This window comes from Pezoporus wallicus, unplaced genomic scaffold (assembly GCF_028554395.1).
Source record: "Pezoporus wallicus isolate ANWC-B61680 ecotype Strahan unplaced genomic scaffold, APGP_CSIRO_Pwel_v1 contig_8791, whole genome shotgun sequence".
NCBI lineage: Eukaryota > Metazoa > Chordata > Aves > Psittaciformes > Psittacidae > Pezoporus > Pezoporus wallicus.
Genome location: NW_026635603.1, coordinates 1,462,705 through 1,489,118, shown reverse-complemented (window position 1 = coordinate 1,489,118; position 26,414 = coordinate 1,462,705). Strand labels below are relative to the sequence as shown.

Sequence of the window (26,414 nt, the reverse complement as noted above, 5' to 3'; positions counted from 1 at the left end):
TACAAGGGTATTTAAATTGTGGCTTCTTCTGACAAAGCAGACAAATTCCTGGCTTTCTTGGTTGGTGTTCATAGCAGATTAACCTACTAGGAGAAATGCTGGAGCGACAGCAGAGAGGAGCAGATGGAAGAGGCAGATGTGCATAGCTCTGCACACAGGAGGTGAGCAGCAGCGGGGGGAGACCTTATTGTGGCGTTTCAGCGCCTAAAAGGGGCCTATGGGAAAGATAGGGGGAGAGGACAAGGGGCAATGGTTTTAAACGAAAAGAGGGGAGACTTAAGCTGGACGTGAGGAAGAAATTCTTTACAATGAGGGTGGTAAAACACTGGCACAGGCTGAACAGGGAGGTGGTGGATGCCCCATCCCTGGGAGCATTCAAGGCCAGGCTGGATGTGGTTCTGGGCAGCCTGGTCCAGTTGAAGATGTCCCTGCTTATTGCAGGGGGTTGGACTGGATGAGCTTTGAAGGTCCTTTCAACACAAGCTATCCTATGAGTCTATGTGCCCATCACTGGCTGAGCTACGGCTCCTTGGGACAGCCCATTCTTCTGTCCCCAGCTCCGGCGTGGGAGCACACAGCATAGGATATGCCCATGCAAACTCCAGGAGAAGCCTCTCAAATGGCCACCACGGAGCTGCCTGACCAGAAGGGAATTTCCCAGTAACGGGGAAGAGGACATTTAGAGGTATTTCAGAACCATCTCTTTTAAGAGGGGTTTGAACCTCAGGATGTTTTTGGACAGTGACTCAGGGTGCCCAGTGCACAGCTGGAGCAGGACTGCACACACAATTACAGTTATTAAAGTCAGCCAGCTGTAAAAAAACGCCGCTTCAAAGTGGGAGCTGAGAAACCACAATTATTTCCCCTTCAAACTGTTGAAGAAAAATGTGGTATTCTTTGGTACCAGCATGCAGCAGCGTCTGCAGCAGCTGCACACGTTCAGCTGAAAGGGCTCTGACAAATATAGTTCTGATATTAACAGCCTGGTCGGTACATGAAGATCCATCAGACATGAAACGTGTTACAGACGCAGCTTTCAGGCCCTCACTGTCAGGACAGGCTTTGGACCAGTGATGTAGTCATAGCTACGCTGAAGAACCATTTCGCAAACCCTGGTGTCATCTGCCCTTTCCTTTCTAATTTACCAAGAGAACAAAACTCCCTGACAGAATGACCACTCAAAGGCTTTCCAGCAAGCACACCACAGAGAAGGAAGCTGTCCTGTATGAATGGATCACATAGAACTGATGTCTCCTCGGTCCAAGAGAGAGAATTAAGGGTGAGGAGCAACTTGATCCTATGCCCTTGGGCCAGGTAAGATGCAGTGTTCCTTGTCCAGTTGGTAACTCCCCTAATGCTTTGGGGTTGAACTGGGGAGGAATGGTCTGAAATAAGAGTTGTGTGTGCATGATGCTCTCCAGTTTCCTCTGATAGCAAAATGATCTCTTTTGGAGGGCTCATTACTACTTTTACTAGCTCAAACCCACCAGAAGGGGTCTAGTCTGTCTAAATTTCAACAACCACGATATGAAAGAAAAGGCAGTGAATTACTTATGCTGTTTGTCTCTGTTCCAGCTTCAAAAACAAAAATCCAAGTCAGTTTTTAAATATGTCTACATTTTTAGCCACAATTACACACAGGCAGCACAGAGACACATAGGACTTCATCCAAGGGATAACACAGGTAGGAGAATTACCAAATTTCACGTTTACATGACCTGGTTTAATCACCTTCATGAGGTTGCAGCCTTTCTGTTGCACGAGTGAACGCTGGGATGAGCATCAAAACTCTTTGGAGTGTGCCCTGAGGGAGAAATCTATACAATGAACAGTCACCTATGAAGTCCCCTGCAGCTGGTTTCACTTGGTGGAAGACAGCAGGCTGAACCTGTGGCCATCTCAGTACCATAACAGTATGTGTTGAGCAAGAGGTCTTTGCTACGGCCAGGTACAACTCCTTTTGACAAGCGTGCTCCAGGATGACCGTGTGTGTCATCCTAAAAGAGTTCTTTTGACTGCAAGTCCCCATGGATGACCTGGGAGCAATGGGGAATGCCGGAGCACAGTCCCAGCAAACTTGCTGAGGACAAAGAGTGAGCTGAGTCAACCCATAACGTGATAGCGTGACAGAGGATGAGAACACAGGCAGTGTAACAGGCTACCAAGCAGTGCTGGGTTCCAAGCCAGATGTGGTAACCAAGGAATAATGGGGGCTCAAGCTTTCCTTCAACAAATGCACAAGAAATCTCTTATTTGGATGGGTGACCTAATGCTAGCAGGGAACAAAGCACAGCTGTGTTCCTGAAGGACCGTGGCCTCACAGAGAGGGACTAGAACAGCATGTCTGTGCTGTGGGGCATCTATGACCACCTTCCCCACATCACAGCTCCTGCACGAACAACGCACAAACACACAGCTCAAAAGCTGCAATAACCTGACAGCAGGCTGGGGAGCCAGGCTGTGGGGTGGACCCCAGAAGGTAGCCACAACCGCTTCACAGCCCCGCTCAGACAGGCAGTGCTGTGCAACCCAGTCCATCACTTCTGACTCTGGTTACCCAAGTTCCCAAAGTAAATCAAAACACACCCTCAAAGCTTTCCCTTCAGTCCCCATTACAAACTCATACTAATTTCTCATCTCAAACAACAGCATTGAATCACTGTAGAGTAAACCAATTCAATCAACACAATACACAAAAGCCATTAAAGCCTGAAGCTTCAAATTCCAAATTTCTAGATCTAAAAGCCACCCATACGGAAAGCTGCAGGCAACATGCTGATCCAGGGCTGGTTTGCACTCTTCATTAGGGACTGCAGTGACAGGACAAGGGGTAACGGGTTAAAACTTAAACAGGGGAAGTTTAGATTGGATATAAAGAGGAAATTCTTTCCTGTGAGGGTGGTGAGGCACTGGAATGGGTTGCCCAGGGAGGTTGTGAATGCTCCATCCCTGGCAGTGTTCAAGACCAGGTTGGACGAAGCCTTGGGTGACATGGCTTAGTGTGAGGTGTCCCTGCCCATGGCAGGGGGCTTGGAACTTTCCAACCCTAACTATTCTATGATTCCAGACTCTTATACCACTCAAAGAATCCAAGAATCCATTCTTTCCCCAGGTTCCAATACCTGAAGGCCCATCGCTCATGCCAAGCACATTGTCGAACTCCCTCCGAACATGTGTGCTCACCAAGAACAACTGCACACTAAGTTCCGGGGGAAGGGAAGCTGGAGATATATATCTATGCACAAGCACAGTAGATTAAGCAAGCTGTAGAATGAAGATGCAGGTTTGGAAGATCGTTCCGTATAGGAAAATGTTGCAAAAAGATTTTAAACTCCTTTTGTATATTTACTGATTAGTTCAAAAAGCTTTAAGCGAGGGCATTTCCTTCAAGTTTTCCAGCCTTTTCCTCATACGTGCAAAGAGATGGGTTTGGCATAGAAGAGCATCCTCTCGAGTATGACTTCAGTAGGCTTGAAACTTTCTAGAAGATTGATTAATAAAGGAAGTATGTGCCTGCTGAGACACATTTCACTGCATCCCACTTGAAATGTAACCTGCAGCCAGCTACACAATGCCCAGCAGCATGTGCTTTGCTTACCTTGTGTCTGGAGCCAACGTAGCGTATGTATTTCCCCCCTCATTAAAGTCATTGATTGAGTGTGTTTCCATAGCGCATCACAGAGGTGTTCTTTTTCCGGGAGCGATGCTCATTTCCACAGGCTATTTCACTTGGTAGACACCCCCGCTACCCCTGAGCCTCAGCAAACAACAGGGTGAAGCATTCTGCAGCCCTTAAGAGAGCAATGAGCAGGGTACCCTTCTGTTCAAACCACACCATACCTGGTGATGATCTGTGGTGAGATGCAGCCACAGTTCCAGGTAGCCACTTTCCTCACCCAGTCAGTCTGAGCTGTCCAAGCTTTGGTGAGCTGTATTCTAACCACATTTGGTATTTCCATCCTCTCACTTTTGTGGTGGTGTCACAACCAGTTCTTTGGGCCCAAGACCTTTAGATAAAATGGCTGAGCCCTGGTCTCCTGATGTGGAAGATCCTCCCAACCACTTCCATGGTGTCCAAACAGAAAACCAAAACGCTCCTCAACATCCAAGATAAAATGGGATGATTCAAATCTGAACATCTGCAGGTTTGGGAAAGATAAAGTAGCACAAATCAAATTCACCTCAGAAAAGCAAGTGCAAAGGGTAATTTTGTCAAAACAGAGATGGTATAGGGAGGGCATGTACTGCTCACCCTTCTCATCCATCTGACAGCCATCAGAATGGTTGCCAGAGGCTCGGTGATCTGATCTTCCCAGTTTAAACATCCCCTAAGGAAAGAGGTTGTAAATATCATAAGAAGAGAAAAACTAAAACACAATGAAAATAAGTGTTCCTAAGTCCTTAAGGTTTCCAACTGCTGCAGGATGGAGGCAAAAGAAATAGCGTTTGAGCAGCAACAATGGCTGCAGACAAACTTTCAACCAAGAAGCTCAGACACCAAACAGCGTGCCAGAACGAAAGGGGAGCAACATGCCCTTGGGGAAAAGAGATGACTGGACTTCAAGCAGAGAATCTAATTACTTGGCTTTGGCATTCACTGCTGCTGTTAATTAGGGTATCTCCCAACAGAAAAGCAAAGCCAGGACTGAACAGTGAGGACCATATGACTCACAGACTGCAGGCAATGAATGGAGCTTTGAGTGGAGATGCTGATTTGGGAATCTGTGAGCAGGTCTGAGATTACTGGTTAGCTAATTGCTTCATTATTTTTGACAAAACTTAAGAAATTATAAGCTATTACTGGCTCAAGTTACAACAGAAACAATGAGAATAGACATTGTCTTGAGAAAACCGAGAGAAGCCCTTTAAAATGGCCTGAAAGGGACTATAACACTGCAGAAATGCTCCTTATACAAACTGAAGGCAGCCTGCAGCTCAGAGCGCCGATCGCTCACGATATGGGTGCAGACACGTTACCTTTCTACTCCAGAAAGGGCACAGCCTGAGGGAAGCCCTGTTCAATTACTCTTAACCAAGGCAGCTGGGCAGAGTCTCTTACCTTGCACATGACAAGGAGGATGCCAAGAACCGGCCCTGTTAGGACAGAGGGATGTGGTCGGGAGGCTCGCTCAGGCAGGAGCCAAGCCAGATTTTCTCCTGTGAACCTGAGACTCCTGGCTACAGGAGGGCAGTAAAAGCTCCCTAACTATAGAGGGTGAAAAGCAGGGCTGGCCACCTGAGCCACTCTGTCCAGTCTGAGATGGGGATCCACCTGCAATCGGTCTCCCCAAGAAGCAAAGGAAGGCTGAGCCACATTCAGAGCCTCAGACCACCTTAGGCTGTTTCATGAGGCGGTGCTGGTTCAAAGAGGAGCACGAGGATTAGAAACGGAACCTTTGTTAAAAGGGCCTAAACTGCCAGAAACCAGGACCAAGGGCAAGTTCTAGAGAGCACCAATGTCCATGAAGTCTATAGTGCAGTAAATGGTGACCTGCTGGGAAGTGACTTCGAAGGCATCCACCAAGAGCCGCAGCCAAGTCTTGTTTCAGGGCACCTCTTGGCTTTTCTCGGCAACTCTATGTCTGAAGCTGGTGCCAGTCTTACGTTCCTGTGGGAGATACCAGACACCTGAGACATTCAGGAGGTCTTAAAGCGACACAGATACCAGCCTTGGAAATGGCTCCTTTGAAGTCCATGCTGGAATTGTTTACACGTATTTTCCCTTCTTTTCCTTTCCTGCGCAGTGTGAAACATCTCGTTGAGGTGACGCCAGCGTAAGGATTAAGGCTCCTTGAAGTACGGAATCAAGCTGAAGCTAAAAGACTTCCAGAGAGAAACAGCTGAAGCCATGGATGCTTCTTGCAAACTCTTGGCTCACAGGCGGCTTTCCACAGGCTTTTTCCTGAACAGCATAAACACTGGCAGCACTCATCTGATGGTCAGCAGTGGCTCTGACACATCTGGAACAGCTTAAAGCCACAGCCTCCATGCAAAGCCATGCCCGTAGACACAAGGAAGCAAATTTTCAGTTAAAACAGAAAGGTTTGATAGCTCCAAAAAAAGAGTGGAAGTGTCCTCCAGCAAAGAACAAACAATGCATGCACCAGACTGGGGAGGGGGGAAAAGGAGTACTCTCATGAACATTGCTGGGGCACAAAACTAACTTGGCTTAAACATGAGGCACCCGTATGCCCAGAGTATGAATGGTTATACAAGCAATTGCTTGAAGGAGAAGTCTGGCTCTTTTCTTCTTGGCACATAATGAAACCAAAGACAAATGGTGTCTAAATAAAACAGGGTGCTTCTGTAGTACAGAATGATAACAATCTCAGCAGTTCACTGGCTCATGCCAGGAAATTCTCCCCGCATGCTGCTTGCAGGTTATCAGCCTTATCAGATGGGATACAAAAACCAAAGTGACAGAAGCGAGGAGGCAAAAAACAGTGTCTCCAGAACAGAGCTTGCATGTAGAAAACAACACTTTACGTGGGGAAAACCCAAACTATGGCTTGACAACGGGCTGGGTTAGGAAATAAAGGGCATATGGTGCTCAGTACCCCACATACCTGCGTATCATATGTATTGTGTCAGTTGTCACTTCAGCTAGAACACTGAATTACAGTACGGAGAGGACACATACCCACCTCAGCTCTATGACTTGGTGAAGGGTGTCAGACATTCCCAAGTAACACAGACTAGTTCTATTATGCTGCTCTTCGCCAGAGCACTAAGTATTTCACAAACAGATAAGCATCATCATTCTTCTTTCACTAAAGGGAAACCTGAGCTAGCAAACATGTCCAACTTACCCCACATCTAGCAAGTCCGATTCCCAAGCAGCTCTTTGTGACCTTCTGACAAAGTCCACGGTGCTCTCTTAAAACCAAGATGATTTTACATATTCTTCCTAATATTCCTAATATAACAGATAAGAGCTACAACTTACACTATCCTGACAGTTAGAAACCCTATATATAGCAATTTTTAGTCACTTTTGTTTCAATAAGATGACAAAAGCCCTGCTGAAGGTCACAACCTTGACTGCCCGGATGCCACAGGACACCTGATGGGTGAATGAAGTGAGAACAGCCTCACGAGCAGGTCATATCAGTGCTACTCCAACCATACCTGAACTAGCCCATTGACTACTGGGAAGCTCACATCTGGAACCATATTGATGCTCCTTACACCACCAGCTGCTTCAGACACCACAAACCCTTCTCACAGATTCATTTACCTCCTAGATAAATATTATCTCATAGATAAAAGCAGCAGGAACATTGCTTCAGGAATCTGTACTGTGTTACTCTTGTGCTGCTTCTCAGCATTAGGTCTGAGCAGCTCATGTGGGCAATTCAAAGCTCAAGAACCACTAGGGGTATGTATTCTCTTCAGCACATCTTACACCGGTGGTAGCCAGGCATGCTCATTCTAGGGCCTCTCATATTTACTCTATATACCTATGTATTCTGTTCTAGACACCCATGTATTTTCTGGCATCCGGCAAAGTCACAACTCAAAGAGCTTTCTGAGACAGACTCAAATTCCCTCCTCTAGGGACAGGGATGCAGAAGAGACTGATTCCAGCAACCTTTGCTTCAGATCCCCTGGGCGTTTTGAAACCATTGTGCAATACCATTGTGCCTGCCTTTTCCTTACCTAAACACTCAAGATACTGAAATCATAGAATGTTATGAATGATGATCTCTGCCCTAAGTTTAACAGAATTAGAACTCTCTGTATCAACCGCACCACTAAGGTAAGCCAGTGCCCGTAACTTGCGTTTATTAATCAACTATGGATTTATTTCAGCAGAGTTTAAGACTCTGGTCTTAATGAAGATGTTTCAATGAAGCTAAAACTACAAAGGTAACCTCTACATAAAGCAGCCAAAACCCCACCGTTTTGTTTTCAGGGTTTTTTCTATTAGTTCACTAAATGATGAGATATAAAGACTCCAAAAAGGTGCCTAGACTACATGTATTTTTAGGAGCAATGCTCTAGAAAACATATAATTAACAGATTCAGCCTAAAATAGCTGCACAGAGCAGCCCACAATACTATTTCAGCTTGTCACACGGCTGTTCCTGTGCCCACTACAACTGCTCACCAGCAGCATTTTGCCCAGTTGCCATAATCCGCACTGATGTGCTGTAGGAATTGCTCCCATAAGGCACAAAGGAGACACTCAGATGATACATACATCTGATCCTTCAGCTTGTGCTCATGGGGGCTGTGCTCCAGAATACAGTTATGTCTCAGAAACCATGTTCTTGGCCCATAACTGGGGGGGAAGGGGGGGGGGAAACCTTGAGATTTAAGTGAAAACTTGCTAATTTAGGAGCTTGCTGGAATTTCAGTGTGGCAAAACTTCTTAAGACGATAATTATCAGTCTCTGGATGTCTTCACTCGAGTATTTTAGATGCAATAGAAATGGACCCAAATAAACTGATTATTCTGATCTAACTGCTTATCTCTGACATGCATGACAACTATATTGGTAAAAAGATGTATTTACAGTACAGACTTCAAACCAACTCCTGAAAATGACAACTTTTTTTTGCTCCCAAACAGATATAAAAAGAAAGCACTGATAGCTTATACCCCATTTATTAAGACAGAGCCATCCATTACTTAATACACTGGCTGGGTAGCCATAAATCACATTCTTTTCTTACTATATTAAGATGCGAGACAGCTTGGCAACCAGATAACAAAGACAAATTAGGCAGGGTGAAGAAACATTTAAGCTGCAGCGGGTCAAAATCCATCTGAACTAGGGAGACCTGAGCCAGCGCTGTTACACAAGGTGCTGGCATCGGGCACAGCACACTTGCCAGCCAACTCCTCGAGTGCCTGGAAGGCCTGCCAGGGCCCCTTCAGCTGGAAGGCCGGGAAAAGGTCCGGGGACCGTCTGGGTGCTGCTTTTTTGGACACCTACCAAAGAGCACATCACCAAAACTACAGTTTTTCTGTGCAGGGATCGCATAGGATTTTATTTCTTTTTTAAAGAATGAAGGCTTCTGGTACGAAAGTTTATAGTGCAATCTGAATGAATTTGTGCCCACAGTGTTCGTTCTCCCAAAACAGCTGAAATACAACTGCGTAGGAATACCCTATCTCCATACAGATATTACGACACAGTGCTTATACAGTTGGTGACTACATAGATTCAGTTTTAATAACTGTATCTTTGTGCTTTCATAAAACTACAAGTACAAAAGCAAGAAGTGACAAAGCAGCCAACTACTTCCAAGTATCCTCCAAAAGCCATTAAAATTGCTGGCGCTCTAAAAAGTTAATATACCTTATTGCACAGGAAGCACACACCGCGTTCCATGTAACAGCTGCTCAGAGAAGAACAAAACCCACTTCTGCTTCCTCCTTGCCAACTTGCCACCGTTACAGCTGCTGAGAAAGCAAGAGAGGTTACTCCAGACAAGCAAGTGCAGGTCTGTTTCTGCTTGTCAGTAGTAGCTATGTGCTTCACAAGATGTGCAACATTAGCTGTATCACACATGCTCAATTATGCATTTCTTTTGTCTATGGAAGATAGAGAAAAAGGGGTCAAGCACCAGGAGCTTCAGCTCATAAATACATAGTGTTGGCCCAAAGAAACCTAGCTGATAACAGCTGTAGCTTTAATGCAGATTTACAAAGTGACCATTCATTCAGCTTGAAAAGCCAATACACAATAATTACCTTGATAACAAGAGAGTTGAAGACAGTACCAGATTAACATCCTATTGATACATGAGTTTTGTAAATTGAGTGTTTTATAAAAATAAGGCAATGCTTCATTGAAATAACAGAATTTGCTTCTTGAAATGACTACTTTTAAGTCTGTATAGCGACATGCAAGCAAAATCAAGTAAAAGCACCAGATTTCAGTCTTTAAACGACTGTAAGGTTTAAGTCATCAAGAGGTGCTTATTTTTTTCTTTAAAAGTCTCGATTTAAGACATAAGGGGGGGGGGAACTTCAAAAACATTTCAAGAGATCTTTAGCTCACTGCAAAGCATTTACTTTATGCATCTTGCTGTGAAAACACAAAGTCTTTTTCTATCCTCAGCACCAGCATTTTCAATTGAAAAAATAAAAGGAAAAAAACCCAAAACCCCCAAACCTTAAAATCCTGACATTTTAAGTCAACTGCCTTTGGTACACACATCCATAGTGAAGCTAAATGATTCTTCGTACATCAATATTGCAAAAAGGGAGAGCAATGAGCAGCGTTCTACCATGCTTCGTCAGAGTTAACACTTTAAATACCAACTGATTTTATGTCAGTCTACCGCAGTTATGAACATAAAGCCTCCTTCGGTCACAGGCAGGAGACAAGTGTTTAACGCACACCAATCAACTGGCTGTAATATATAAATACAGCTGAAGTTACAAGTAAAATAGTCCTTTTATTTGGAATGTATGCCAAGCACAAAGAGAATTTTTAGAATCCCAATGTATTAATGCTCACAATATTGGTGTACTTCAGGTAGCTGCAAATAAGAACATGAATGTGCACATGCTTGGAGTAATCTTCTATTTATATATATATCTAGGCTATGTAGATACTTGCAGACTAAGGTTTGGCACATACATGGTCACTTCACAACACTTCAGGAAAACGAGACTCAGCCTCAATTTCAAATGGGAATGATTTTCAAAAGACACAAATCTGGTTATGCTGGAAAGAATCACAGAAGAGGCAGTTCATATAAAAACCAGAAAACTCCCACATGCTCCCTGCATATTCATCTCTCTGGTACTCAGCAACTTCTCACCTCTCAGGTCTGGTCTTCCATGCAACTCTGCAGCAGAGACAAGCTTTAAAGCGTTCTGCAAACATTTTGGCTAGTTGATGGAGAGTAAAGTAAACCAGGTTTGCATCAGATAAATTCAGAATCTTTGCTTATTTCCAAGTAGTGCAGAACCTTAAATACAGACTTAAGGATGAGAGCGAGTGCCAGGACGACAATTAGCAAAGGCTTAAATTCATCTTGTCAAATGAATACGCCGACAGGTCTAAGACTGCATGCTTCCTAAAGACCATCAATATGTGAGCAACAAATCTTCAAATACACAAAATTCAAAGTACATAAAATGCAAACCACAGCTTTATAACTTACTCTCTTAAATGAGGATTAATTCTGACAAGTAATACCTGGACAAATGTCTACTCTTTAAGAGTATTTTCAGGAGAGCTATGCCTTCAAAGCCGGTAAGGTATCCCAACCCATAGACCCTCATGTATAGGTAAAATACAGTATAGTTACATCTTTCCAACTTCATGGGGACATAAAGACTGATTTCTAAAACCATCTGGATTTAATCTCCTCATTTTTTTAAATTGCAATTGTTCTACAAACTATGATCCAGTCAGAGTAAAAAAACCTCCACACGCTGTATGCCAGTGCGTTACGGACAGTTTCACTTACACAGTAGTTTTCAATGCCAGACAGCATGTTATATGGAAATTGTAATTTCCTTGTTGGTAAACTGGTGCTGTTGCCAACCTTCAAAAATATAACGACGTGTATTTTTAAGGAACGAAAACATCAAGTTGTGCTGAGTATTCCAAGATCTTAACTCGCACATAGTACCCGCCACATCCCCTGTTCTTTTCCAATCTGGTCAAAGATCTTTGCAAGGCTCTTTGCAAAACAGTCCTATTGAGTAAGCCCTTTCTATGTAGCCTTTCCTGCAGAAAGGACAACCACCTTGACAGAGCATTTTGCAAGACTGAGTCTCAAATACTTACCTGTCATGAAATCAAATCAGATTAGAATCATGCTACCATACCTTATTACATTGAATCCTATCAGTGGTTTGCGCAGATGACATGTATAAAATATTCTAAATGAAAGCAGAAGGTCAAGGTGTAGTCCTCAAACAGAAAGCAGGAATTGCATTCTCAACATACCAACGTTTTAGTGCCTTTAGAACTGAAAATGTACTCATTACTGCAACTCGAGTAGCCAACGCTCAAGCCTACTATAATTTAAAATGTGATTATTTTTAGCATAACCACACTAGCAGGTTATTCTGTATATTTCAGTGAAGCAAAGCTTTAACCAAGTTGTTAAGGAAAGAGATCATTCCTTTTTCGTGTGCTTTAAGGCAGCAATAAATCCTCTCCATACAGATTATTTACACAAATGCAAGAGCAAACTTTCTGAGATAAGGGTTTGGGGTTTTTATTTCTTTTTTTTTTTCTCCAAAGATTTCACCACATGATAAAAAATGAAATGAACGTGTACTCCTGACCACATTGATAATGTCACAGCTAGAATCTCATCAGCTACTTTATGACAAGGAACTGCAACAGGTGTAAACAAAGAACAGGTCCCCACACTGGGACAAAGCTTGGCTGCAGGCTGACTGCACGATAGTAATATTGAAAGCAAGATTTAAAGTAAACTCGTCTGGAATTCAGATCCAACGGAGGGAACAGTGAGAACGACACAGTGAAGGTACACTTAGGTGCAATTTCATGCTGGTGACTTTGTTTTTCTGCTTTTTATGCTTCGAGCAGGTTTGAAACCAGGAGTTGCATATCCAATGACACACACAATTCAAAACTTAAGTGACCATTAGCACATTTGTACACATACTTACATAAACTTGGTATTTACACACTCTAAACAAAGTTCCATTGTAACAGTTTAAGTCTTTTTAACACATGAAAGATAAGCTACTACAAAGAATGCATAACGAGATCACAAATTTTCCACAAGCATATAAACACATGTTTTAAAGTGCTTTCTGGGTGCTTCAGATTAACCCCTTGCAGTATGAGCTTCCATGTAGTGCTGTTCCAGTCATTACAAACATTAATCGTTCTCCTCCAGGTGCATTGTGAGTTCAAGGAAAACAACCACACCGCTGATGTAAAGGTTTTAAGCTCTACCAACATAAACATACACATTAAGTTCAGATGAAGTTGTCAAATACACTTTGGTTTATCATAGCTTGGGATAAATATCTGATAGAACAGAAATTGCACCTCTCCACTCTTCTTACTACGAACAAAGACCCCAACATAAATTGACAGTATTCTTTGGTAAAAACAGGACATTTGGCCAGTTTGCGCATACATCTATTTATTAAAATAGTCTAAAAGTGAACAAATGCCACCGCTGTACTGTCAATTTACAGGAATAACCATTCCTTACGCAGTGGGGGGGTATCAAAAGCTTAGCAGTTAGCCAATATAAGAAGCTGAAACACCTTCAGCAACCATTAAAGGGGATCGATAAAGTTTTAGAATACTTCCTGCTTAACATTTATCCTTTACATTACAAAAACCTGCAAAATGCTCTACGCCTGCAGACACGTCCGTTACTTTGCAGTGACTACAGAAACATTATTGAAGGGTGTACACTGCCAGGTTTCTGATAAGCAAGGAACAAAACCCAGGACTATGGTGTGCTGACTAACCAGTCTTCAACTGCACAGTGTTTGTGCGTTACCTATGCTAAGTACTAAGAAAAGCCTATTAAAAATTCAGTTAACTGCTACAAGTTACGTGAATATATAAAAACAGAGCAGATATACAAGTATAACACTGAACATACTGTACTTTATTAGCACAAAAAAAGCCAGAACAAGGCACAGCAAGCAGAAAAATACATCAAGAGAAGGGTTAGTGTAGCATACAAGAATAACGTTTATTGTAATTGCAGCCAAAATGTTCCCTACCTCGCACAGGTCACTGCCATAGAGAAGTAAGTAATAACACACTGTAGCAGCTGGTAAAGAAACTAGGGAGCACTCGGAATTGGTACAAAACATGAAACAGGGGTCAGGGCATTCCAATAAAATTTTAGTGCAAAACCATCCAAGACAGAACTATTTTCAGTTCCATCTCCAATTAAATAAGCAAACAGAACTTAGAATCTTGTTTCTAAGCGATCTGTTGAAACTATCATCAGTGCATATTACTTTAAGGTATTTTTAAAAGCGCAAATGGAAAGATATTTACAAATAAAGTGTAACAGTACCTTTGAAACCTGACATTTATTTCAGATATGTCAGATTTTGCGTTCTGGTTATAATAATTCAACCACTTGTAGCTTTCTCCATAAAAATATCAGACGACTTTAAATAATTAAACATTATTTTTCTCTTCACTATTACCTTCCATTGTCAGTTACTTGCAGGCAGGCCATCAAATTCTGGTTTAGGAAAAAACACCACCTTTTGTTGCATGGCGATAATCTAATCTCCTGTCCTGTCGACTGAATCAGTAATTCACACTGGAAGGTACTTAACTGTCCAAGACAGTATTACTTTTGCTAACAATGCCACTTAAATCTCCAAGTGTTTAAAACAGAATTACAGTACTGAGCAGGCATATTCAAGTCTTAATGACTAGGAAACCTTATACACTGAGAAATGCATGATTCATTTGTTAGCGTGAAAGCACCATTAACTCTTAATGGACTGCTTCTAATGAACTGCTCTTCATTAAAGGAAAATAGTCTTAATTCGCAAGTATTTGGGAACTTGTCTGTGAGCTAAATCAGTACTTTGAGTAGTGGAGAGCTTTCAAGAAGATCATTTTATAAAAATATTTCCAATATTAGCAAAAATGCTCCTCTACTAAAGCCTTTCTTAGCATTACATGAATGCCCCATGGAAAATGCCTCATAGTTTCTTCATCCAATTACTACAGCTCTAAAAGGGAAACAAAAATATTTAGAAATTAGCAAAAATATTTTCATTAGGCCTTAATGAAAAACGTGCAGAATTGTGTCTGCTTACTGTTTCCAAGAGGCATCATAACTTAGTCTGATTAACAGCAGGCAGCATCTGACAGGATACTAACACTCAGCTTAAATAGGATATTGCAGAAAAGCTAGACGCTGTTGGTGCGCTTGCTGCAGTTAAACTGTAACACACACACACAAAAAAGCATATTCTAGAAGCTTATTCCGATTTCTTTTTACTTTGATTTTATAGGTTCCCGCTCCAGCCATCGCACCCTGACTTTTTGTTTATAGTGATACTCCTTGAGAAAGTCTTGCAACATTGAGGGTAGAGGAAGGTCATCAATTCCATCATACGTAGTGCACCTGCAGATTACTGCCCGGCAGATATACTGCAGACTAAAGGGGAAGGTCCTGTTCAGAGATACAGTAAGTAATGGTTCAAAGAACATGCAAGAGCTAGGGTCTTTGTAGTGTTCCAGAAGCCCTGTAACCGTGGAGGAGTGAAATACACAGGGATCGTGGGCATCGAAACTAAAGTTGTGATTCCACTGCTCAATGCGTGCGTGTAGCGATCGGTTGTAACGACGGAAGCTCACAGAGAAGAGGTAGTCCTCCTGCGCGGAATCCCTGAGCAAAAAAGTGCCTTCGGGTTTACCCTCCAGAAGTGCTTCTGCTTCATAGCGGTCCATCACACCCCAGTAACACGGGTTACCTGTGATCTGAAGTAAGTCTGGCACGAGGCAATGGATGTAATCGATTTGAGTGTGCACTTTCCAAGCCCCCTGCCTACTGATATGGCCGTGGCCCTCTCCAGACATCTGTCGCTGCTTCTGCCTGCGTGACTGCAGACAGAGCGTTGTTGTGTCCTCTTCAGAGTCACAGTTCCCTGGAGGTGTGAGGTTTTTGTCCCCGGTCAGCTCAGTCATACCGGGGGCTAACTTTGGTCCCAGTTTATACAATGGATTAACCTGTGCTGTAGCTTCAAAAGTATGTATTTGGGCATTGGGAGGGGGATCAACCCCTTCTTCAATACTAAGTCTACGTCTCTCTCTGAGCCTGTCTTCTTCATCTTCTGTGGAAACCAAGGAAGGATCAAATGTGTCAAAAAAAGTTGAATGAGGACTCACAGGAGCTGTGTGTTGTTTAATCAGATGCCACTTCTGAGCCAGATCTGAACCTGCAGGAAAAGGGCATTTCTCAAGCATTAGTTCAGAGAGATGGATCTTTCTTTTGTTGGAAAACAGAGGTTTGGACTGCTTGCTGTAAGTTCTCATGGGAAAACACAGCCCAACGGTATCCTGCAGACGCTGTCGCAGAGAACGGCTACCTACTGTCCTGCTTGACACTGCATCCATATCATGGACAGAGCTCACCCCGTACCTTCTCTCCCTCCTCTGCAAACCACTTCGTGTTCTACCAATTCTTTTTTCGGTATCCAAGGAGCTCTGGGTTTTGGTAGAGCAGGAATGCTTCTTCTTCCCACCCCAAGGGGCATGCCGAGAATAAGAGTCCCTTCGAGCAAGCCTAGCTCCCGTGGTGACACACGAGTCATTCTCTTTCTCAATGCTTATTTCAACAATCTGAGGGATTTCCGTGACGCAGTTTTGGTTTCGCCTTGCTGAATTCTTTGAAGGGCTTAAACCTAATTGCAAAGCAATGTTTTCTCTCAAAGGGCTACTGGGTTGTTGTTGAGCCAAATCAGTTATCTGGATAGCTTTCTCTTTAGCAGATGAGCAACTACTGGAGTTCACAACCACATTTTCATTTTGGCTTCCACCCTCATGACTGAAGAGATTCTGGCACCTGTATTTGAAATTGTTCCACATCTTTCCCACTTTATCCATGGATTATGTTATCTAAATTCAAGAGAAGAAATATTAACATAAAAATAGAGTTAAAAAAGAGGCTACACCTTCAGTTATCAATAAAGTTACAGGCACAAAATGACTGTTAATTGAAAACACTACATTTTAAGAAGTGCTCTATTGTTCATTGGCTATGTGGAAGTGTCACACGTCACACCGTTCTGATAGTTAGAAAAATCCCATAAGAAAATGTTTAGGAAGTGACAAGCATTTTATTTACAAGCAGGCCCTCCCCATTTTTTCTGCATGTAGAGTTGGGTTTGATGAACAGGAAATACACAGTCTGAAATTCTTCATTTTAGGAAGAATCTGTAAGTCACATGTAAAGCATGACCTCCCTAATAAGCTTCCAATAAGCAGCAGTAAAACAAACCCTGAAAAAGAACTGTTTATGACACTCCAAACCATGACAGCAGTTAGTGAAATCCAACAAGCACACTGCAAATGCCCAAATACACCATTTAAAAGCAAAAGCTCCAGCCACAGGTCAGATAAATTCCAAGCTGTAACTGTCAAGATTATAAAAAAGTGCACAAAAAATGAAATTTAGGGAAAAAAAAAATAAAATTCAACATTCTTAGATGAGGCAATTGCCAAAGACAAGGAAAGGCAATAAGCTATGAGCAGAATTGTAGAATTATAAAGTCTCTCATAAATTAAAGCCACACATATGAAACACTTAAAAACAAAAAGAGGAACTGCCTGACTTTATTACTTAAGATATAAAAGAATGAAAGAGCTAAGGAGCTTTACTATCTTTAGTAAGAGCACTTAAAAAGAAACCAGCTTGCAGCAGAAACACAATGACAGTGAATCATGAAGATACAGTCAAAAGATACAAACATTAGCAGTGTGTATTCTGCAACTACTTCTTTAGAAACAGTGTGATAATTGGAACAAGACTGCCAAAAACTCGAGACTGCCCTAGGACAGAGAGAAACAGGCTAATTCTCTACTAAGAAAGTCAGGCAATGCCAAGCTAAATTAGATCTAATTAAGTTCTGAGAGAAGTGCTAAACTTAAAGGACTGAAACATGCCATCTTATCTAATTTAACTCTTAAGGGAAACTGCTCTGTCCTTTGGAAACATTACTTCAAGGCAACATCCCTCTGTTCCTGCAGTTCTTTTCTGATCACAGCTAGAAAGGGATCTGGAGCAGGGATTGAACACACTGGGTCTCATTAAATAATGTGGATAATAAGTAAGCAATGCTCTAGTGATTCAGTCTAGAAGTCCCTTAAGATAAAGCACAGCTGTAAACCCATGACTTTATAGCAGAATCCACCGGGACTGAGGAAGAATCAGAGGTACAGCTTACATCAGAATCATGGCAGGATAATGAACGAGAAACACCTAACTGTTACAGGAACAGAAAGCAAAAGGGACAAATACTTTCTTCTCCACCCGCTCCTTAGATAATTCAGCAAACCCAGCAAGCAAGGCATCTACATCTAACTGCATAAAGTAAAACCTTAAGACTTCAGTGTGGATGCAGGGAGGTGGTGAGGGGAAGCAGGGGAAGCAGGCCTTAACAGTCTCTGGAGACCACTGGTACAAGTTAGCTAGAACACAATGCTACTGACAATATGAACACCCAAGTAGTTATTAAGGAGGGAGACACTTGCAGAGAAGTGTTATAGGTAAGAGATGCTATAGAGTTCTGTGCATAGGTAAAAGTGTGTAAGCAACTGAGCAAAGAATGTCTTCCTGATGAAAAAAAACATGCCTAAATTTCCTTTTTCTGGAGCTGTCTGGACCAAATCAGGGGACTCTGGGAGTTCCAAAAGCAGCTGAGCTAACGAAGTCAGATCACATACAGATCTATAGGCACCATGCAACCATGTATCCTGCCATCACAATAACCATAGCTGCTCATGGTGTCTCAGAATATCCACACTGACCAGGAGGCAGCTTACGCTTGCTGGTTGCCAGCCTGTCAACACAGCATATATATGATAGGCTTCTACCCCCTTTTCTCTCAAGTTGTACATTTCTCTTCATAGAGATGTTTAACATTGTTGGGAAGGGAAAAGGAGGAAGAGAGAGTACACCACCTCCATTCTCTTGGGAAATCAGGCTAGAAGTAGTATACATCTTTGCAACAATGCATTGGAATTACTTTTCTAACCAGTCACACACTGTTCAGTGGTGTCTTTTATTCCAATACTGCTCATTATTGCTCTTCCTTTGTACTATTAGTCTAGAAAGTCTTTAGACTGCTACATGGGTGGGAAGTGCTCTGCACTCGTCCAGAAAGCTTCAAGAACAAAGCAAAAACAAACCCCCACCATACTGGCTTGACAGACTGTACTTTTCACAAGTTAAATTTAACAGTTTAACTACTTTTTGTCATACTCAAAAGAATATAGACATCCTTCTTACCCAGAAAAGCATACGAGTCGCTGTATTTTGTCTTCAGAATATGCCTCAACATGAACTTGCTAGATTCCTTCTCTGAGTTCTGGACATGATTCCTACAAAGAGAAAAATGGCAAAAATGGCATTTTTGTTAGTTGATAGAATAGATTTCAATTTAGGTGTTTACAAGTAGTCACTGGTATCAAAGTGATATTTTACCTATTATATCTCAAATATGTGCATGGAACTGCCCGCTTACTATACACTTTTAATGCAAACCAACATAAACAAAAAGCTTTACAGAACTTTATTTCATCTATTAATGACATTTGTCAGGAGTCCAGAAGGGGATCCTCAAAATGGAGCCCCTGAGCCCCAAAAGTGAACCCACAGCATGTGGGTCGCTGAAGTGCCAGGCACAATGGGCACACTCAGGCCTGTAAAAATGGATTCCCCACAGTTTGGTCGCAAGTCCAAAGCCGTGGTTCCCAAGTTGTGATTGGCAGTGCTGTCAGATCACCTCATACTGCCTCTCCTCCTTGTTTCCAGCTGCTACATCACATCAAAAGGCAGCTAAAAATACACACTTTTCTAATATTACTTTTCCAGGTAAGCAACTGCTGTACTTGCCACAGGATGTTACAGGATTGTGCAGCAAGAGGCATATGAACCATGATTCTAAAAATGGGAAGGTGGAATACAAGACAAGTTCTTTATTAAAAGAATAGGTCAGCACTTCCCTAAAATAATCATCATTGTTTTTCAGAAATCCAAGAGCAGTCGAGTGATTTAATACGCTCACACCACTGACAGAAATCTAACAGAAACACGACACAGGAGAGTAATTTTCTTTTCCACGCTACAGCCAAGCCTAGGACAGCATTAAGAGTTAACAGAAAACATTGGGAGCTTATGTTAAAGCTTTACATGCAGAACAGGAAAACAATATTCAAATATGATGCATTTATTGGAATAAAAAAACCCTATGGGGTTGAGCAATCACTAGGTGAATATTAAAAGGTATTATTCCCCATGCAGAAAATCCAGGGTAACGTCTGAAAAGTACTAAAGTTTCCATTCACCTCTGGAAGCACCAAAATCACTGAAACACTTTTAAAGTTAGGCCTCACTGCTACTGAAAGATTCCATAGCAGTAACCTTTCCAGAGAGCAACAGAGTTACTAGGACAAAATTTTAGTATAGAATGGAGATCAAAGCAAAAGTAAAATTCTTCTGCAACTTCAACATTTACACCCATTCCTCCCCCCCCCCCCCATTATGTTTCCAGCAAGTCTACACACACAAGACAGTAAAACTCACTACACCTTGTTCAGAGCAAGGCTTTAATGGAGCAAATAATGGTAAAGTTGCTAAAATAAGGGCTATACAATTTTCAATAAAGCCTTCCTTAAAACATCAGATCACCCAGGCCTCCTAAGACATACCTGCATTCCAAATAAAACCAGTAATGCTGTTTTACTGGTGACAAAGGAGCTGCACGCTACCCATTTTAACTCATTAAAAATACAAAAAGGACACGGAAGCAGATCTTGACATTTCATGCTTAATGTACATTATTTTATACATCACTGTTATTCTCTTCCTCTGCTCAGGAACACGAGCAGTCTGTGTACCCCCTATCACATCAGCGATGCTAGCCAGCCAACACAGCCCGCTGGACAAATTGCCTGGTGGCTCCAGGAGGCAGTGGTTGCTTTGGGAGCCCATCCCTCCCTAGTGGAAAACAGTTTCTTCAGTTTGGGTGACTGTCTCAGTTACACCTCTCAACCTTGTGTAAGACTAAAACTTGAGTCATTGGTAAAGTATTTAATATTCAATCTAGTAATTTGACATTGATTTTAAACTAATGTGCAACAGATGTGTGGTTTCACAGATTTCTTGTGGCACTGCTAAGGTTGACAAAATACAAATTACAGCTGAACTGGCCCTAAAGTCATCCCGGTTTTACAAAGGAGCAATGCCAGTGGTTACTGCAGCCAAAACAGAAAACAAATTTAATTCTACCAAAATCTACAAAGTGAACTCACCAATTTGTAGGTTTCCTGAGAAAAAGAAATATTCCTAAGCCAATCTCTTTTCAGCTAAAAATGATTTCTGTCCACTTTAAACTGGCGTAAGTTACCTTAAAAAACACCCAACAGGTAGTAAGCACTCTACAGGGATGACAGAAGCAATGAGCAGTAGTATCTTAACATTCTCTCTCCATCTGTAGTAAATTTAGAGACATTCAAAGCCATGAGGTTTGCAGGAGTGCAGTCTTCAAAGAGAAGCTACCAAAACCACTTGTGTAATGCTATTTAAATAAAGACAACAGTTACAACCTGTTTGCAATCCTGAAGTACCACATATTAATAGATTACTGTGCAAACCCAGACCATTCCTCCACAAGTGTTAAGAGATCTAACCAGAGCTTTCTGCCTGTGACCTCCTAGGAGGAACATTCAATGCCAAGGTTGTGTTCTGTCCTAAAGCTAATACACTTGTTTTACTCTCTCAGTGTTAGCCAACTTAAAAATCAGCTGATAAGGTAAACTACATCAAAAATATTAACTCCTAAAATGTACCATCTTCACAAAAGCTGATACACTGCATAACATATAACACCTTGCAAAACAGGTATAGTATGCTTATTTAAAAACCAAGCATCTACAAGACTCATCGTTTTGGTATGTTCATATGATGATTAGCTTCAAAACACTGAAAGATAACAGGAAAAAACATCAAAAGAAAACAAAACCAGTCAAAAACCCCCAACCATCTGAAAATGGAGGGGAAGAGAGGGGAGGGAGACAAATCACAGTCTCTGCTCTTCAAACACTGTTTAGTTCAATGCTAGCATGAGCCAACACAGGCAAGCAGGCTAACACACTCAGTGACACTGAGGCACATCACCCTGGACCACAGAGGTAGAAGTGAAAGGAATGGAGGGAGTCTATCCTTCTATTTGGATTGTTCCTTACTTTGCAATGATTCAATAAGCAGTGACAAGAGACTCTGTTATTAAAGACATTTGCTTCCCTTAAGGTATGCTTGCAGAAGAGGTTAATGCCCTATTTGCACATTGCCAACTGCCTGCTATAGGCTACTGCTCCTAGGGATGCACTAACAAAGCTGCTCACATAAGCACTCCTCAACCTTATTCAGTCAGAATGAATAAGGCTGGCAAACACCTATCCTTGAAAGCAACCCACCTAAGGAAGGAAGGAAGGAAGGGAAATACTAAGGATTACAAAGCAATTCCCTCCCTTCCAATACACATTCCAGAGATAATGAATTACTACTGTACATTAGAGACAACTTTTGTTAAAAAAATAAGGAATATGTTGGCTTAGGTGGAACCATGCATTTTTCTGCACATGCACAAAAACGTGTTCACTGCGGACAGCTTGAACTGATTTGGAGGCTGGAAGGAAAAGGTGGCTGTTATTTCTTAACTAGTCAAGGCAAAAGGCCCAAGTGTCCCAAGTGTCCATGAAAGCCTCATTAGGGAAAAAAAAAACTGCTTGGCCCTATCAGTCTCTGATAACTTGCAAGTGCAGTTGTGTAGGGAGAAGAATCTGAAGGTCTGAACCCGCAAATCAAAACTCAAACTCGCCAAGACGTAAAGGACACCAAGCTGAATTCCAACAACACACAAAATTGGCCTAAGTCAGGACTGCAACCAAAAGAAATGGCGTCAGCCTCTTCCTGCCCACCTGTGCTGGTGCAGGAGGTGGTCTGCACACCATATGGCTGCTCAGTCAACCAGCTCAAGGAACTGATCCACGCTGTAACGAATTCTCTCAAAAAGTCTTAATCATTTATTCCATCCGGTTTGACTTCTGTCTAAACATTCATGGTAACTCAAGGGATGATTGGGTGAGGAGGGACAAGCAGCAGCCAGGGCAAGAATGCTTCCTTCCACTGCAGCACTGGTTAGTTCTGCTCAAGATACGAAGACCTGAAACAGCTACTTTGAAGCCTACCATGTTAACCAGCTGTGGGGCTCTGACTGCAGACAGAGAGATTAGGACTCTATTTAAGCTGCTGCTTTGAGCATTCGTGTTGAAAGTTCAGCTGCTGAAAATGCTTACTTCAAAACTAACATGCTGAGTTGGCTGGATGCGCCCTGCTAAAACAGAGGGAAAGCTACAGGTCTAAAGGACTTAAGCTGGCAGACTGTCAGCTCAAAGAAAAACAATGATATTTTGCCATTATTCCAACGACAGCAAGAAGTAATCTTCTCCCCGGCCTTGGTGCAGATTCTCAAGGAGCAAGAAGCAGTCTTGGCTTGGATAGCTGATGCTCTGCCCGTTTCTTTCCAAGTGGCCACACATTTGTAACTTCAGTTCAAAAATCTCATTCCAAGATATTTCAAACAGTGGGATATATCCTTACAGCCCCGTGACTAGGCTCTGGAGTTCAAAAAGGACAATGTCAGGACTACATGTGTTCACATGTTAGATTACAAAATACTGTGCAGCTGCTATCCATTTCTTTTTTGTTCAGAAAACCTAAAATCCCTGAAACAGAGAAAACATCAATGGAAGAACGGAATGTGAACAATACTGACTCAAAAATAATGAGGCAGCTCTTTCCGAACTACTCTTTTCCCTGTACTTACACAAATATAGTGGATAATAATACAACCATCATGAACAAAGCCTGTATTTCTAATTATAAGGATCACAGAACTACACACAGCAAGCATTACGTTTCAGGTATTAATACAGAAATAATGCTATACAGATCTACTGAGAACTGTACATTCTGGTAGATATCCATGGTAGAATCTCTGCAAATTCAAGATAATGATGCATGTTCATTCCAAGTAAAGACACCCTCAAATCATTCAGGCAGCGTCCTGATGGCCACACATCATAACACAGTAAGCCGTACAAGCAACATTAAACAGAAGCAGTTTCTTTTCAATTACCTCTACACACCCTAAGCAGGCAACTCATAACTTTCCCTTATTGCTTGAAAACCTAAAAGCAAAGGCATTAAGTTAGCAAAGCAAGGTGCCCGCTATGGAAGAGATCTCTTGATGGGAAGTTCTTCACTATAAGGCTGGTGAGGCACTGGAATGGGTTGCCTGAGGAAGCTGTGAATGCTCCATCCCTGGCAGCATTCAAGGCCAGGTTGGACAGAGCCTTGGGTGACATGGTTTAGTGGGAGGTGTCCCTGCCCATGGCAGGGGGGGTGGAACTGGATGATCTTAAGGTCCTTTCCAACCCTAACTATTCTATGATTCTATGACTTGCTGAAATAACATTTCTGTACTGCTGTGTTTAACTCTCCTCAAACAAGAGCTGCCAATATACTCTTTATTAACTGATGTGGGCAAAGTAAATGGTTCCAGTCAGTGTTCATTTTAAGTAGAGCAGCCCTCTTCATGACCTCTGCAAAAGCTGTGAGTACTCTGGAAAACATTATGGAGCTCTCCCCTAGCAGGGCAGAATTGATTTCTACTTTTAAGAACTCTAATGAAGCATATTCTTCGCTATCAAGTTCTAAAATATAAATAGGTCTCAAATTGACATAAAGAGTGAGCCAACAGTTATATGCATGCAGTTCTTGGGAGTTCTGAGTGAAGGAAAAGCATACCTAAAAGCAAAGGAAATTGGAAGCAAAGTTGAACAGCTGAGTCAATCACATCCCTCTTTCTAGATTAGCTCAGTAGAAACATCCAATTTCAGATTATTTTGTAAACAGTGCACTTCATTCTGTTGCAAATTGGCTGTTTTGCAAACAAACAGTTCCTCTCTTTTGGGATCAATTTCTGCTGTTTTAACAGTCTTACTCCCACTGCTACATTTTTCAACACCTCTACAGCCTGCCTAATGCCTCTCCCTCCCCATAGTGCCTTTGCTCCCGGCTAGCTTACAAGCATCTCCTTTAGACACAGAGCTCTTCTCAAGCACCCAGCTACTTCCCCTGATCATCTTCTGTCTGACCAAGCAAAAGATCCTATGCTTCAATACAGACCAGCTAGCTGCCACCTCTTAAAAGTGGTTACAAACCTACTTGTCTTTTACCCATGGGTATGACCTTGCTGTTATCAAGTGCTCCAGTAATGTTAGCAGTGAACAAAAAATACAGATGCTACCCACTAAACCTCAGTGGATTTTTTTTAATGTTCATCCAAAATGGCAAATTAATGATCTGAGCAACTCATAGTGCAAGAGATCTCAATTTTTTTTTAAGTGCATGTGGCAATATTTAGTCTTCAGGTTAACACTACTTAAATGCAGTTCCTAAGAGCACACAGCTGAGGCTGCTACTCATCAGCTGTTGTGGTTCTAGGGGCTTTTGAAGTTTCAGGTCCATTCCACTCAAATTTGAAAGGGTGGCTTTTTTAATGTCTTGCAATTTAGCTTGAATAACAATACTGCTTTTTCCTGTGTAGTCACCATTGTCGATACATCACTAGAGGTAGTGCTTCTCCTGGCAGCAAGATAAGTGACTTGAAATGCTTAAAAACATGAAACATATCATTGCAATTTATATTTCAATGATACTAATGGATGAGCTGTAAATTGGCCTAAATCCCTTGATGCCAATGCACTTCTAGAGAGAGATTAAGCTTCAAGCTACTGGGGAGAGAATTGCTGGACCAGCCTAGTCCAGCTACAGCCCTGCTCTATATCAAGTAGAAGATGGCCTGGGATGGATGGTAACCCCCAACGTACATGCTTCTGTGCCAGAAGCTTGACAAGTAAACTCTATCATTACAGCACCACTCGCAATCTTCGGCCAGTTTCTGTATAAAATGTGTTTTCATAGAATAGAAGCACATTTGAATAGCTGCAGAACGAGACCAGGAGATTTAACCTGCAAAGCACTTGGTGAGCAAGGAGTTAAAATCCTGCCTAAGACTACCCCACAGCTGCTATCAGCAGTCAGGCTTGTCAAGGGAGGCTCTGGGCTGTCTTGACAAGACTAATTGGCAGCAAGCACCTGGTTCCCTAGGCTGGGCCCTGGTAGGTAAAAGAATATAAACCCTGCAAAGAAGGAGGAGAGGCAGCTGGAAGGCTTCCAGCAGGCATAGCCTGTTTCATGTTTTCACTTTGATCCACAGGCAACTCCATCCTAAACCATACCCAGCTGGAGCTACCAGAAATGTTTCCTGCAGCTTTCCAGCTGAAAGGAACCCGTGCTTTACGGCTGTGTACCTGCGAGCTCTGCCACTGCGTGCCCACCAGGCCCTGCTGTGCGGGGTCATGCTGCGGCACAGCCAACTGCAACATCAACACTACTATTAAATTGCAGCACAATTGGAATTCTGGTTTTCAAATGCCACCAAAAATTAGCTTAAAAGTATTATTATAACTTTAAAATTACAGAGCAATATGCCAGAAAATCAAAACTGAGACTGTCCCGGATATTCTGCATATTGGACATATAAAGCACACACAGTGACAGCTTATGAGACACAGCAAATTACAGTGCATCTTTGAAGAAAGGGAAGAAAGTAA

General features: G+C 42.2%; 1 protein-coding gene across 1 annotated transcript; it reads right to left on the bottom strand.

Annotated features, from left to right (window-relative positions):
* Positions 1–13,558: 13,558 nt before the first annotated feature.
* SOCS5 (suppressor of cytokine signaling 5) lies at positions 13,559–19,196 on the bottom strand. The gene is made up of 2 exons (XM_057396982.1): positions 18,961–19,196; positions 13,559–16,568 (listed from the first exon to the last, which is right to left on the bottom strand). The coding sequence occupies exon 2, from the start codon at positions 16,554–16,556 to the stop codon at positions 14,946–14,948; it is 1,611 nt and encodes a 536-aa protein (XP_057252965.1). The 5' UTR covers positions 16,557–16,568; positions 18,961–19,196; the 3' UTR covers positions 13,559–14,945.
* Positions 19,197–26,414: the final 7,218 nt, after the last annotated feature.

What these genes read in the sequence shown, in the direction of transcription:
- SOCS5 (XM_057396982.1), bottom strand. Translation starts at nt 16,556, where the DNA reads ATGGATAAAGTGGGAAAGATGTGGAACAATTTCAAATACAGGTGCCAG.